This window comes from Centruroides sculpturatus, unplaced genomic scaffold (assembly GCF_000671375.1).
Source record: "Centruroides sculpturatus isolate CEXI.00-Female unplaced genomic scaffold, Cexi_2.0 scaffold15, whole genome shotgun sequence".
NCBI lineage: Eukaryota > Metazoa > Arthropoda > Arachnida > Scorpiones > Buthidae > Centruroides > Centruroides sculpturatus.
The window spans coordinates 1,190,632-1,207,571 of NW_019384585.1; the positions used below are offsets into that span (position 1 = coordinate 1,190,632).

The 16,940-nt window shown below is 30.9% G+C and overlaps 1 protein-coding gene across 1 annotated transcript in view; it reads left to right on the forward strand.

The window, feature by feature from the left end:
* The first annotated feature begins 203 nt into the window (after positions 1-203).
* Positions 204-16,940, forward strand: part of LOC111624553 (glycine--tRNA ligase-like) — a 50,904-nt gene continuing 34,167 nt past the window's right edge. The window contains exons 1-2 of the mRNA XM_023367426.1: positions 204-577; positions 16,040-16,141. Coding sequence (XP_023223194.1) covers positions 374-577; positions 16,040-16,141 — 306 coding nt within the window. The 5' untranslated portion in view covers positions 204-373. The remainder of the gene's footprint in view (positions 578-16,039; positions 16,142-16,940) is intronic.

Here is a 16,940-nt window from a genome sequence, read left to right on the forward strand (position 1 = left end):
TATTTCATATCTGGATGATATAGACATTTTTAAAATTAAAAAAATATTAAATGTATTAATTAATATTTTTATGAATTATATAAATATTAAAAAAAGTTTTTGTATTTAACAAAATAATTTATTGAATTCATTTTTCAACAGAAACAATTTATAACTTTACACACTAACTAACACTAACATGTTAAAAGAGAACGTTTTTATAAACGTTTCCTATTGGATACGATTCGTAGTCGTTTATAATACTTTCCAATGGAGTCATTCAACTGATCAATTGATATTTCACCATATTATTGTACGTTAGAAGAATGGAACATGCAGTAGCATGATGAAATCGCACACGAACCTGTTCTGAATATGTCAGGTCAATGATTTCATGGGAATTTTTCGAACTTCTAATTTATTTCAAGTAAAGAAAGCGATTGTCCACGCAATAAATAAACATTTAAGCCAGAAAGCCGAATTAATACGTTTAGGCGGTAGAAAATATAAGCAATATCAAATAGATTATATTAGAAATATGGAAGATCCAAAGACTACACAGATTTTAAAACCACTCAGGGAAGCTGTTAAAGAAATGGTAACATTTTTTAAATATCTAAACATAAACAATTACATTTCCTTTGTAAATAATACCATGCGTTTAAAGAATATATGGGTAGAAGTTACTTTTAGGTCATTTATGGATATATGTATATATATCCATAAATGTAAAAGATACTAAAAGTAATTTCTACCATATTTTTCTCAATTTCACATTTTGTTATGATGATTTTTGATTGATACTTTCTAGTCTTTTTATTAATCAGTTCATTGATGAAATGATAGACATCAGACGAATGAATGGTTGAACATATTGCTTTGTCCATGTTGCTTAAGCGTGTGTTTACAATCCTCGCAAGTGTGCTGATGGCCAGGTGGATAAAACCACTAAGCGTTAGTAGTTAGTTATGGATTTGTGCCTGATCAATGGATTGGACACCTTGAAGTTTTTTGGGTTTTCTTCGTGTGTCTAACACAGGTTTCCAAAGTGGTCGATATAAACATTATTAGGGGGTCAATTATCAAGCTTAAGATAAGGATAAGCTAAGGATCAAGCTTATCCGTCTCATTGATTGTCAGTTACAAAAGTTATTATTAACAAATATACAATAAATGAAAAAAAATGCAAAATTAAAAGAAATGTATTAAAATAGTAAGTACTTTATTTTGCTTGTAATACAAACTTTTTGGTGGGGTTGATGTGAGGTTTTGAAAACTTGTAGTGGGTCGATGATCAAAAAAGTTTGGCAAACCTTGGTCTAACACATAAACAGGGGCCTGTTTTTACACTCTTAAGGGCAAAAAGATTAGTTTGGGATCCCACCAACAGGGGCCTCAAACCAATCTTTTATAAGGAAATATTTTCCCCAAAACATTCTCCCAAAGAAAAATGTCTGAAGTCAATGCTATAACACCACTGTGTTTTCATAGAAAGACCTCCTGGAGGCATCCCACCTTAGCAGATTACTCAAGTGTTGCATTGTCCTATTCTTCACAAGTGTTGCAGTCATGCTATTCTGATAAACTGATTTAATGAAAAGTAAATAACTTTGAAAGTTACTTAATTTTGTTATAATTTTATGTGAGATTACGTAATACTTTTCTAAATTATTAAAAATTTATGAATTTCAGCCCTAATATAAAATGTAACTTAAAATAAGAACTATATATAAAATATAACTTTCTAAATGAGAAATTATATCCTTATTGGTTACTCTTTAGAGAAAGCTAATGCTTATTATGTAAAACTAAACTAAATTATTGTAATAATAAATTGGGTAAACACAAGGCAATTGAATTTATATAGGATGTAGAAAATAAATATTGCTTAAATTTGATGTAAACCCTGCGTTAGTGCACTGAGTTTTTTTCGGCATTAATGCAGTGGGGTGTTTGTCCACCCCAACATTTTTTAGGGTCCATAAACCATGTAAGTAAAAATTCATAAAGATTTACTCATTTATTTGGTAAAGGCATGTGTCATTATACATATGATTATATTCAGGTATGATAACATATTATATTAGTACATAAATCCATGAAAATAGAAAACAACATTTATCTAAATCATTACATTAGATCTTATTATTAAACCAATAGTAAAAATCTAAATTGATTTTTAAGCATTTTTGTCACTCTGATTCAATAGCTAACATTGTACTTTGGCACTCAATTCAAATGACAAGCAGCTTGCTATGTTTGGTATCTTCTCAGTGTGTTTATGAAAGTCAGCCATTTTGAATTAAAATAAACTTATAATAATCAATGTGAATAAAAATAATTTATCTATATTATAAATAATAAATGTGGTCACATTATAGTTATTTTAAAAATAAAAAAAACTAAATAAATATTTGTAAAATTTAAAAAAAAAACATAATTAATACTGTGGGGTGTTTGGACACCCCACTGAGAACTGTTGTCTTTCTCTTACTAGAATTTCTGCAACATCGTAGTAATTTCTGAGCATGCTCTATACATAAAATCATGAAGCTACTGAAGAGGACACAAATATTTCTTGCGAAATCTATGAATAGTGCAACTTTTAAAACGTTGGGGTGGCGAAACACCCCACTGCATTACCCCAGGGTAAAACACATAGAGGAAACAACTGTTTACTTATCAAATCTTATTATTAAGATCTAAGAATGGTATGGAATATCTACTTTTTCATAATTACATAAAACTGAGCCTGATATATAGTATTAAACAAATGTTACTACTGGATTTTAAGCAGGTCATAATATAGCTAATCTAAATATATAAAATTACTTGTCCTGACTGATTGACTGACTGGGTGACTGATTGATTCGTCATCGCCCAGAGCAAACCACTGAGCCTAAAGAGGTGAAATTTGGTACACAGTTAGGGTACGTCATGAGAACACATTAAGAAGGGCTTTTTCGAAATTCCCCCGCTGGAAGGGAGAGGGAGAGCTTTAAGGCTTAACCTGAAGAACGGCTTCTGCTGTACTATTTTAGATGCAATTTTTTGTTTACAACTACGTTTAGCCTTCATTGAGTACTTAGGTGTATTAAATTGACAACATTTCATACATTGTTATAAATATTTTTATATATTTCAATTTTTTAACCAAATGTTTGAACTGTTTTAAATTCAAATTTGTTATTGCATATTGGTTCAATTATAGAACGATTGTAAACGTTCCAGAAAATTGATCAAATTGAAAACAGTTTGTTTGATTCTCAGCAGTAGGTGTTATATAACAATTATTATGGTTGTTGAAATACTGAATATAAATGGTGTTCGCTTGCAAAATCCGCGCGAGCGAAGTTGCGGATAACAGCTAGTTAATTATAAAGAAATAATACATAAATTGGACTACCTTTAGTTCAAATGACATAATTTTTATAATTAATTAGCCATATTATAACCTGATTAAAATCCAGTGGTATCATTGGGCTGCAATTTGAAAAAAATGTAGACCTATAGATTTCCATTGTTGTCTGTCTCTCTCTGTCTGTCCTTCCTTAATCTCGTGAATGGAGTTGGATAGATGAAAATTGAGACCAGATATGGAAAGTGTAGTGGCAGGAGGCCCTGATTAACTATATAATAACTTCTGATTTGAAACAGAAGTCATGTTATTTCAATTTGAAATTTTTCCCCTGAAAGGAGTTAGATGACTAGCACAACTCTGTTGCTAACAGGAAAAGTATGATGTACAGGGGCAAGACACTACTAATTTGAGGTGGAGAACATGTGGTAGGTGCCAAAAGTTTCTGGCCTATGTTTTAGATATTATAGGTATAAAACAATGATGTCATATTTCAGTATAGTTTCTTTGCAGTTCATCACACTTATTACATCTTGGAATTAGCATTTCAATACCCTTGAAAAAATAGTCTGCAGTTTTGTCTGCAAAATGCTTATAAACTGTTCCTGCAACACTATCACTTTTTCAAAGATCTTTTATGAGTTTGGAAACAGATGATAATTACTAGGACCCAGGTCCAGACTCTAGGGTGTATAGTCAAGCTCCTCAAACCCACACTCCTTGGCAATGACAGCCATGTGCACTAGTGCATTATCCTGCAAGAGGCGACCATGATACAAATTAATGTAACAAATCTAACTAAAATGAATGCTTCTAAGCAACTTAAGCAAATTGGCAGGAAAAACTGTTTTATTAGACACTAATGTACAGATGGCACTATTACTGTCATTATTTTATTCCTATTGTGTCTAAAATACAGTTAGGCCAGAAACTTTTGGCTTTTTCCTCATATATATTAAATTAAATAAATTAAAAATATGATTAATAATTGCAACCTGGCATCATGACAATGTCACAATAAAATAATTACTCATTTGTTTATTACATTTTCATAGTCATACAAAAACTTAATGGATGTATTTTACTTATTTTATTAATAAAATCATATATATTTTTTTAATCAGATCCATTCCATTTTATTAACTCCATGTTATCCTCAATATATTATCAGCATATAGAGATGAAATCTAGTTGTAATAAGTAAATGAAACTTTTATTCTAAACATTCTTAGTTAACAATGCTGAGAAAGATCATCCCGTAGAAATCTGTCATTTTTGTAAATACTGTAGAGCATTGATTATCTAACTCAATTGGGGACTCAGGTTGGTCGGATAACTGAAAAGAATGAAAAAAATACATTATTAATATAGTATATTTGTACAGTGTTTTTCAACCTGTGGGTCATGACCCCCAGGGGGGGTCGCAAAGCCTTACACGGGGGTTGCAGGTAAAAGAAAAAGACAAGTGTTTGTAGGTCCTACACTACAATAAAAGAACCTACAATTTCAGTGAGAAAGCTGTACCTGTTTATTTTACAGTATAATTGGTTTTTCAATCGATATTTAGATCTCAACAGAAAGAAAATTAAATACAGTATGTAGTTTTTAAAATCACTGATATAGTTTTAATATGGCCCTGGGGGTCACCAGAAGTTTTTAACTTGTAAAGGGGTCGCATATTCAAGAAGGTTGAAAAACACTGTATTTGTATATTGCTATTAACCTACTTCGCGTTGAATTTTCATAGATGTTAAGCCTAACAAAATTTTTTTTTCCACTCAGAATTAGAAAATTAAGTCTTGTTTACATATTGGCCTCCCTAGACAGCCGGATGGCAGAGCGGTCAAAGTGGCAGCCTACCGCTCTGGGGGACCCGGGATTGAATCCGGATGGGTCAGGGAATCCCCAGGAATTTTTCGGGGGGTGGTCTGTTTGGATATGTCAGGCCCCATCCCTCACCACCCGGTTGCCCCATTGTGGGCCTGGCCGAACCCATAATGGACCTGCTATAAGAGGCCCTCTTAGTACCTGCAGGACGGAAAGAGTATTTAAAAAAAAAAATACTGGCATTCCTTTTATGGTCGAGCCAGTGTTGCCAGCTAAAACACGCAAAAATTTAATAAAAATAATATCAAAGTAGCCAGGACATAGCCAAATATTGTAGCGACACATCACTAGCGGACATTTGAAATTTGCCAACTAGAATGGTTGGTTAACTGATGTGACAGTTAATTGAGGGTCGGATAATCGATGCTCTACTGTAAGTTTGTTTTACTTAATATTTTTAAGCAATTTTGTGCTCCTCATAAGGTTTTTAATTAAAGTACTGAGATTGTTTGAAATGTTAACTTCTGCAGAAAAAAACTTATAGAATTTTAAATCTAAATGGTGTATCATAATGATAATGAGTAATCAAAAATATTAAGAATAATACATTTTTTCATTTCTAAAAGCAGTGTTTATGTATATTTCATTATTATAATAAAATAATTTGCATTCTAACAGAAACTTCAACTTCTTAACAAATTAGACAAAAGCCTTTTGGATTAAAAGTGAATTATTTATATTTGTTTTTTTACTGGATTATATTTGTTTTATGTAAAGTGTAGTCAGATATCTTGAAAATGACATTTATTAAACTTTGAGAATATTTTTGATTGTATTTATTTGTTTAATTTATGACAACTCCGATAAAATTAAATTTTTGCTAGATTATTGCATTAGCGTTGATAGTGTTGAAATGGTTTTTCAGTTGTTAATTTTATTCTTCCTCTCATTGAGTTTTTATTTTATTATGTAAATTGATCTTTGAATCAAAGCAATATTTAACACAAAATCAAATAGAAATAGGTGGGAAAAAACTGTACTAATGTTTAGCTTTTGATATTCAGTCTCCATGTAAAAATAGAAACAACTCAAGAACAAGTTCAGGATATTATACTTAGAATAAAAATATAATCATTAAGAGATGGTGGTAGGTACAGTAATACCTCAACTTACGCTACCCCGACTTAGGCGATTTTCAAATCTTATCGATTCGTCTTTTGTTTGAGCGCTACGCAACTCTTGATTACTCACTCCCCCCACACTATTATTTAGCTTACATGTTTGGATGTGCCGTGCAGAATCGACGCATAGCTACAATTTATTTTGTGTTATTTATTTCTGTGTTTGTTATATCTACGGAGACTTGAGAGACTCTATGTGGTGATTTCTTGTAACCGTGAATGAATCAAAAGACAAGATAAGATTAACGAGAACATTTATTAGCTTACATACATTTGATTTGGATTTTACACAAATTGCAAAATTATACCTTGACTTACGTGAATTCAACTTACGCGGTTATCGCTCGGTCTCACCAATTGCGTAAGCTTGAGGTATTACTGTACTTTATATTAGTAAAATGTTACATATGCCAGTTACAGATATGAAAATAGTTGTTTTAAGATGTTTAAATATTAAAAAATCAACTAAACATTATTAAACTTATTCAAATTTTTTATTTTTCTTAAAAAACATGTTTTATAATAATAATTTCTGATAATATTTATGGAAAATAGTAATTGTAACAGTATAGATAAAAACCAACAACCATAAACCAGTTTCCAATAGTCAAACATATATAAACTGGATTTTCAGGCCAAAATTAAGCTAATTATTAATTAAAGATAAACAAATTCAGTATGAAATATAGTTGTACAATATTGAAGACAAAATACAAAGAAATATTTTTGAAGTCTTACTTCATCTCCATTCACAATCACTGAAATATAACTAATACAGTAGAGTCTTGAAAACTTGGCTTAATGTGGACCGAAGAGTGGCTGAGTTTGTGAAAATGCCGGTTTATCGGGAATGGGGTTAAAAAAATAAGTATGAGTGTTTCCTCAGAAAATACTGTACTGTACTTGTATGTATTGTTTACTTGAGAATACAACAGAGAATAAACTGTCCAAATACCCTTAAACAAAGGAAAAGTACGTCCTTTATGAAGGCATAGAGCCTTTACTACATGAAAATGAAAATTAATGAATACACTGTGTACAGTAATTTACCTGATAAGACAGACCTCAGAAAAATACTTTATGAGGCATAAAGCTGTCTATAATGAAAATTAATTAACTAAGGATTTTTTTGCTCTGCCAGGATGTGGCCGAGTTATCCGGACTGCTGGGTTATCAAGCGCCGAGTTTTCGAGACTCTACTGTATTAGCATAGTCTATCTTTCTTTACAGGGTATTCTCCATGTAATCAAATTGTTCTGTGGTGTCACAAAGAAGAGCCTGTAAAGTAGGGGTGGGCAAGCAAGAGTTCAGTGGGAGCTGAAATGTAGATTTTGCAAAATGCATGGGATCCGCAGTTCTGTACTTTTTTATTCTGTACCATGATTTTATTATATGATATAAAACAAATATTGAATTTTTTTAATAAACATATTTTCACAAAATTGTGAAAATAAAATTGTAAAAATAATAATAAAAAGCAGAAATTAACACTTTCAGCAAGAACCGCGTGTAACTCAAAAAGAGCAGCATTTGCCCATGTCTGCTATAAAGAAAGGCTGACTCCATTAGTGTTGTGTTCTGATGATTGTGAATGGATGTTCAATAAGACTTCAAAAATATTTTTTGTATTTTGTCTACGAATTATTAATTAAATTATAAAATTTGGTTCAAAGATAGCACAAGATTCAGCTTAATTGCCTAAGATTAATAATCAGAAATCAGTTTTGAATGTAATTAATTTAGAACATTTGAATTTACAATTTTTGCTAGCTATGCAAATGCATTAAGAATTACGCCACTATTTTTATCCAATTTTCACTTCCAAATCTGTACTAAATAAATTATAGACCAAGTTCTATAATTTGATCAGTTAATTAGTTCAGCATTATCCAGTAAATAAACCAGCTTATAAATTTAGTTTAATATATTTTATAGTTTTTACTTAATTAATATCCAATTGTAATATTAACTCTTAAAAGCAGCTCCCAATTTGAAATTTGTGTATATTTCAAGTCTGTTTTCTTACAATGGAAGATAACTTTGATTCTTTATCATTATTTTTTTGAAAGCATTTTATCATAATTTCATTTTTAGAATTTGAAAATCTAAAAATGGCATTTGTTCATTCTTTGGTAGGATCTTTATTTTTATTTTAAATTTCATTAAATTGTATTTTTAATGAATTCAAAAGTATTCATGGAGTATCTCCATTTATTGCTTTTTGTTTTAGTACTTTTGTATTTTGCTTATAATTCCTAAATTTTCTTATAAATCATCATAATGTTTACTATTTTTTTTTTTTTTTATTATGTCTTCGCTTTTACTGTTTAAATTACCAAATGTTAAAGTCTCTAAGTGAACTTTTACAAATTTTGAATCATCATCAATGGTGACTGTGATATGATGGATTATGAAGACATAATTTTTTGTACTCTTCAATATTTTTACTATTGATTGTGGATTTTGATCTGCATTTAACTATTCACTACACATACTATTGACTGTAGTGATTTATGTATTTTATGTAGTCTTTATACTATGTTCACATTAGGAAATTTAACCTTGTTCAGAAATACACATGTTTAAAGTTAATGAGTTTACTACTGTGCTGTTTGTGTTAATTGTGATGCAAGCAAAACCTAAAATAATAAAGAAACTTTCACTAAAAGGCATTAAATACATTGTGAAAGTTTCTTTATTATTTTAGTAAAAAGATCAGCATGACATCCAACCTTCGAGTTTGATTAACTTAAAAGTAAAATCTTCCAACCATACACAAAACAAGTGATGATTTAAGAGCTATTTGATGTATTTGTTTCTAAGAAAACTGAAAATGAGATTTATTTTTGTTTCTGGCTTTTAGTGCCAAAAATGGCCTCCATACATTCATTCAAGTAAGTAATATACACCACCATTTCAGATGTCACTGTGATGAAGTGATAACACTTGTGATTTCTTTTTATCTGTGTAATTTTTGTGGTTGAAAATAGAGTTTAGAAGAAATTAATTTCTAATATTTTCTGAAATTTTGTTGTATTTAGGTGGTTAGTTTTTACCAATTTGGAGAACTTTATTACAGTTGATGTAGTGGAAATTAAATAGGAAATTTTACAAATATTTCATTCCTTTTACGAATGTAATGTAATGACCTTCATAAAAGAAATTCAATATTTGTAAAGCTTCTGTTTAATTTAATGGTAATTAGATTACATATTCTTTTCTATATTACTCTTTTCCAATGTTCCCTCTAATTTTTTTTGTCGATGAGTGGAACATATACTTCTCTGAGCAAAAAATATTTTTGCTGAGCATATATGTATAAAATCTTGTTTTTTTCTATAAAAATTAAAATAATTAATCATAAAGTAGAGATTAAAAAAAGAGATAATATTTTGTATAAAACATACTTTTATACAAAATATTATCTCTTGTCAATGATTTAATGTATTTAATTGAAATATAAGTAGCAATAATCATGTTGCAGACAGAGTGAGAAATAAGTAAACAACAATTCAAATCGGTATGCATACTCGTACATAAATTCTCGTGCGCAGCAACAGTTTGAGCAGTGCGCAGCTACGCAGCTTAGAGGGAACATTGCTCTTTTCTATATTATAATTTTTCACATTATTGTCTGTTCATTTCAAGTGCCAATATTTTATGGTCTTAATTTTGAAACTTGCCAATTGATATTAACAGTGTATTAGCCATCATTTTTAATGCATTTCCGGAATTTGAACTGCAAAACCAAGTGAAAAAGGGCATTTTGCTGATATGATTGTTCAGTTGATTTGTATGAAAGGAAAGAAGTACCACAATTAGTTATAAATACATAAATACATACAAAAAAAAGGTCTGTGAATATTAAACAGGATATAAGTTTATAAATTTGATTCAGGTTTGGGGAAGAAATACCTCTTATTAACACTTTGCCAATAGGGAAGCTGGTTAGATAGCATTAGGTGAGGTATTTGTGTGTGACTAATTTTGAGGCCATCTTTTGGCATTTGGAGTGGCCAGACACAAAAATGAACCTTATTTTCATTTAATGTAACTGCTTACATCTAGCCAAATTGCATTATATCTAATTATTAAAATTATTCATAATATTCTCCATTTTTATTTGAATTTTCTATAATAATGTTTCATTTTTCTTTCAAAATGTGAAGATGTATTTGAGTTTATTTGATGCACATAATTATTACAGATTTATTGATATTCATAATTAAAATTTGTGCCACAGTTTTTACTAATGTTCACTTTATATATAAATCTAGTCATTAATTTTTTTTTTAAGTATGATACTATTAAAGCATTCAGATTTGATCAACAATTGCCAGAGGTGGCCCTGAATGTACGAGGCCCTAGGCAAAATTTATTTTTAAGACCCATTAAAAGAACAATGGAGGTAGAGGGTTAATTTATTTAGGGCTACAATAATATAAACTTTTTAAATATAGAAACAGACAGTTAAAAACATTAAAATAATAAAAATATGAAGGGGAAAATTAGAGAAAGTGCTTACCAGGTTTTAGGAGAGGAGAGAAAAAAAGCAAGGAGACCTTGGATTACTAAAGAAGTGTTGGAGAAAATGGATGAAAGAAGATTGAAAAGCACAAATACAGTAGATGCTAAAGAAAAATATAGAACAATCGACAAACAAGTGAAAAGTATGGCAAGAAAAGCTAAGGAAGACTGGCTCGATAGAATCTGCTATGAATTAGAAGAGCATGAATCGTCACAAGATTTGAGAAAGGTCTATCAAAACATTGATTTAATCTCAGGAAAGAAAAGAAGAATGAAAATTGGGGCAATAAAGGATGAGAATGGAGAAATTTTAACGCAGAAGAAAAGGCAATTAGTAAGATGGAATGAATATTTGACAAAACTTTATAAAACAGAGGATAATATGGAATGTCATCTGGAGGAGGAATATGACTATGATGAAATCCCTAAATTTCTGGAGGATGAAGTTGAGATAGCCTTGAAAAAATTGAAGAATGGGAAGGCACCTGGAATTGATGGCTTACAAGGGGAATTGCTTAAATTAATGCGTTCTGAGGAAAGAAGGATAATGAGTCATGTTCTTAATAAAATTCTTGCAGGAGAACAACTACCCACAGACTTTACTAATTTAATATTTATACCTATACCCAAAATAGCAGGAACACTGGAATGCTACAAACATAGAATAATAAGTTTAATAAGCCATATCTCAAATTTGGATTTAGAAAGAACAAAGGAACTAGAGAGGCCATTGCATTAATTAATTAATTAGACTTATTGGTGAAAAAATGATTGAAAAAAATAGGGATCTTTATCTGTGCTTTGTGGACTATGAAAAGGCGTTTGACAATGTTAATCACATAGTTTTATTTGAAATACTTCAAAAAATTGGAATAGATAAAAAGATAATTAAAATTATTCTCGCTTTATACAAAAATCAGAAAGCAATAATAAAAATTGATGAAGAAGAATCCAACTGGATAAGGGTGGAAAAAGGAGTGAGACAGGGATGCAGACTTTCGCCACTGCTATTTAATATTTACAGTGAGTGGATGATGCCAGAAGCACTTGAGGATTGTAATGAAGGAGTGAAAATCAATGGATGCTTGATAAATAACATAAGATATGCTGACAACATGGTCCTGTCGACAATCGACTGTTCAAAACTGGATTGGAGAAATTCCATATGAAAATAAATGAACAGAAGACAAAGGTAATGAAGGTTTCAAAGAGTGAAGATATGGATGAATTCCAGATCATTCTGGGAAATAAGGAACTTGAAGGGGTTAAAAAGTGTGAATATCTAGGAAGCTGGATAACGAGTGATAATAGATGTAATATGGAAATTAAAAGCAGAATTAATAAAGCAAAAGTTGCCTTTTATCAGATTTACCATATATTAACAAACAGAGGCCTTAACATAAAACTGAAAATAAAGATCCTAAGGACAATGATCTGGAGTGTATTAACATACGGATGCAAGGCATGGACTCTCGCATGTGAAATGATGGAAAGAATTAACTCTTTTGAAATGTGGTGCCTGAGAAAGATGCAAAGAATAAGTTGGATGGAGAAAATGACAAATGCGGAGGTTTTGGGCAGGCTGGGCTTGAGGAGAGAGTTGCTTATAAATATCCAACAAAGAAAAGTACGATATGCTGGACATTTGGCTATGGGATCAGGAGGACAACTGCTAAAGACAGTGATTGAGGGACTGGTGGAGGGGACAAGACCTAAAGGAAGACTCCAAAAGACTTGGAGAGACAACATCAAGGACTGGACTGGAAAGGATATAAGAGAAGTCTGGAATAGGGAAACGTGGAGAGGAATAGTTCATAAATGCAACCCTCTGTAGAGAGGATGCCACTGGATAGATAGATAATAAAAATATGTACAATAGATTTACAACTAACATTGCATTTGTTATTTTTCAACATTTGCAAATTGAGCTGAGTAAGATTTATGCTTAAATCTAGAGTTTGTTTTTTAAAATAGAAGCAATGATATCTGATTTAGTGCTGATTTGGAAAACTTGATTTCTCTCAAACTTCATTTCAGAACAGTGTGAGCCCGAGGGTTTTGAGGGCATAAATGTTTGAGTTTAACATATTTTTACATTAGAGGATGAAAAAATAATTTATCGCAAGTTATAATGGAAATAGATCGGGTGTCGAATCTTACACATCGACAAGGTAGGAAGGAAGAAAATCAAGTCATCGCCCATTTGTTAATTAGTCAATGTGCACATGCTAATTAGTCATCATAACGAGTGAACAACCAGTTGGCTCAGTGCCAACGACGATCATATAAAAACAATCATCACGGGACGTTCAGGGCAATCGTCCCCTCAGTGCGACCGTCCCTCCGCACGATCATCAGGAAGGTCTGAGTACAAGTGTCTCCCATTTTGGTCCTGTCCGAGGAGAAGCCGGTAGAAGACATAAGCCTGTGACAGCCAGCCAGCTTCCATAGTCCAGAATGATCATTGCATACTGTCATCCAACATAAGGTATACCTGACCAAAAATATAACTCTCTCACTATAGAGCCTTTGTAAACTCTCTCACGTGGCATAGTGACTAGTTAGATTGTCATTATAGATAAATTTGTGTTATCTGCATTTAAGCACTAAGTCTATAACTTCCTTATGTATACTCCTGTAAATTAACTTTAGTTATAGAATAAACCTTTATTTTGTTATTTTTTAAACCTGTCTCCTCTCTCTCTGAGGAAACCTGTCAACTTACCGACGCACTCCCCACTCGTTTTGCCCTCCTAGCCATCCAAACGACTCCGAGATCGGGCTTTATCAGCCTCTGCAGATTAAGTGGTCAGTATGAGATTAACCCCTGACCCACTGCTTATCTCACAACAGTTTAATTTAGTTTTTATGTAATAGTTTTGAGCTCATTGCCAGCCAGCAATGTTTATGAATATAAAAATAAATATAAAGCTGTTAAGCTGGAGTTTGGACTCAATTCTCATGTTAAATTTTTTTAAATTCTAGGAATGTCAAGCAAACATTGAGTAATGTGTTTATTTACACTTGTAAACAGAACTAAACTGCTGTGTATACTTTGTAAGCACCCAAAATTCCAGCTTATGTCTATGGCATAAGCTGATTTTGGTATTTATGTTGGCCATGAGCAATCTGTTATCTGCAAGATCTTAATATATGACCTTGGAACTTTGGCAACATTATTTTAATGCCAAGCAATTGTCGGATTACATTAGGCTGTACTAATACAATTATTATAGCTCAATGTAATCTAGCAATTATTTGTCATTAACCTAAAAATTGGGTTAATGGATGCTTTATTTGTATAACTTTATTTTTCTATTTTCTGTTCTGTGCTGTTATGCAATACTTATTAAGCTGATTTTTGTGACAAAGAACATTCAAACTAAACTCAACCAGTGTGAAGATGAGAATAAAGTATACATTATTACTTTGCATATCATTAGTAGGCCTATATATTATTTTAGTACTTAGTGTACTGGTTGTTATGGACCATGTTGGTACTTTGGTAGGCTTAGTCTGACTCTAAGAAAAAATGTATGTGGCCCATTGGAAGCCTAGGAAGTTCCCTTGTGGCCCTTAATCCAGAAAAGGTTGCTCATCATTGGCTTATGACATTAATGATCTGGATATGCTGTCCAAATAAAATTTGGTTGAGATCAGTCAAGTGGTTTTAGAGTAATTTATTTAAATCTAATGACATTTGATTGTAAAGAAATGAGTTTTGTTTGCTTGGATCATTGAAATTGGAAAATTCATTAAGTATAAGGAAATTTATCTGCAAGACTACTCTACTGCTTTCATCAAGTAACAAGTTCATCAGTTGCAAAGAAAAAATTCAGTTCTTTAGTGATATTGCTTTTGGTGGATGCAATTGAAAGTGAAGAAAGTTTCTCTCAACACACTGTTAATCAGAGTTAGTTCTTGATCAGTCTTAACTTTGAAAATGATTGTTCTGCAGATGCAACAGTTATCAGTACAATTAGTTTTTAATAATAACTAATTTTATGAATTAGCTACTTAAGTATACTGCCAAGTTTGCAAGGCCCAAGGCATTGCCTTTTTTTACCTTTATGTAGAGCCAATTCTAATGATTGTATAAAAACAATTCAAAAACCCAGTCTCCAATTGCAAATAATAATCTTTTATTATAACAATGGTTTTATTCCAAGCTATAAGCCAATATATCTAATGTAAATAGCTTGGAATAAAGATTTCTCTTAATGAGATGATATCACAAGATGGCTGCTGTGTAAAAAATTTAAATGCAAGTTGAATACTTGATTTAAAAATATATTTTATGCCATTTTCTGAATGAAGAATGATGATTATTTTCTTGGGCTTTATAGGAAGAAATTTGGGAATCTGATTTTTGCCATTAATTATGCAAAATAAACATAAATTCAAAAATAAATTTTTTCTGAATTTTGAGCTTTTAATTGATGTATGTGAAATAGTTTTAAAAGTTTAAAATGTATTGCCTAGATATGTTAGTTTTGAATAAAATAAAAAGTTAATCTATTTTTTGTGACAATTGCAAATAATTTATATTAAAAATTGTAACTGTTTCTAAAAATTTGAATTCTGCCTGACAATTATGATTAAACAAATTTTGCTTTCAAATATTCTTTGTTTGAAAGGATTATATTGGAAACAGCAATTGCCATTCTAAATAATTTCAGCCATTCAATTAAGCATACTTTAGTCATTTCTCGATAAGTATACTTATTTATGTTAAGAATTTTTATGTAGTTCAGAAATAATTAAATTGCTTAAGATTATTGTGTGTGCTTATTTTTATGGTCTACCATGGTAGCCAAAATGCAGCTCTTCTAGACCTTATTGCAGCTTCTATATATTGGATCCCTACCCTTAATGTATATACAGTATAAAAGTTATATATAAAACAATGTTCGAGTATAGGATGCAGCTCTCACATATTTCTGATATGCAGTATATGACTCCTATCATGACAAAGTTTGGCCATCCCTGGTCTATGTTTCTGTAATTCCTGTGAATATTAATATAGTTTCAGAAAAAGAATAAATATCTTTATTAAGCACAGTTTAATTCATATTTGTCTTTATTTAATGTTAGATTTTTAATATTAAACAGAATTAGAAATATATTATGAATATTTTTAATATACTGTCTTATTTTTGTTATTTAGGGAGATATAGTTAAACAACTGAAAGAAAGAAATGCTCCAGAAATTGATATTAAAAAAGCAGTTAATGAGCTGAAAGCAAGGAAGAAAATTCTTGAAGATAAGGTAGAGAAATATGATTCTTTAAACTTTTGTACATCTCTTTTTAAATTAAAAAAAATTACTTTTGATAATTTGAGTGCTGTATTATTTATGAGTCCTTCAAATGACTCATAAATAATACTGTGGCATGGCTGCATTTCAATATTGGTTTAGTAGGTTTCACCAGTGAATGAAATAATAAAATTACCAATGACTGAATTGCTCAGATATGGTGCGGCATGGTCAAAATGGCCCTTCTGCAAAAAATCTCAGTCACTCAGAATTGCTATAGTAGCCATATTCATACATTCCTCTGGATGTGTTTATTATTTCCTCTGACACTCAGATGTTTATCCCATTGCTACACAAATCCATGGAACTCTTTACATGAAAGGCAGTTACTGTCCACAATATCTGAGATGTGAAAACCACAGTGACAGGTTTTGACTTTGTATGATGGGTAAGGGCTTCTCAGCAGAATCACTGTAGGTGCCTGGTGCTTTATTTTGGTCAGAAATGGTATATTTATTTATTTATTTTTTCTTTTATCATTATCAGACTAGCACCAAAAAATAGCTTCTTGTCCTCTCCAGCTATGCTATAACTAATTGCACACTGTATATTATTTTTATCTGAATACAATCAATATGAAATCTGGTAGTAGCATGTCACTTGTAATAGTGCTCTCTCTCAAGTATACATTTCAATTGATTGATTCACATGTATGTATGAAAGATGAAAGCACCTTAGGAAAAATGTTTTAAAAATAAAATATAGTTTCTGAACCTAATCAATGTAAAATTTTTTGAGTTTACAGAATGAA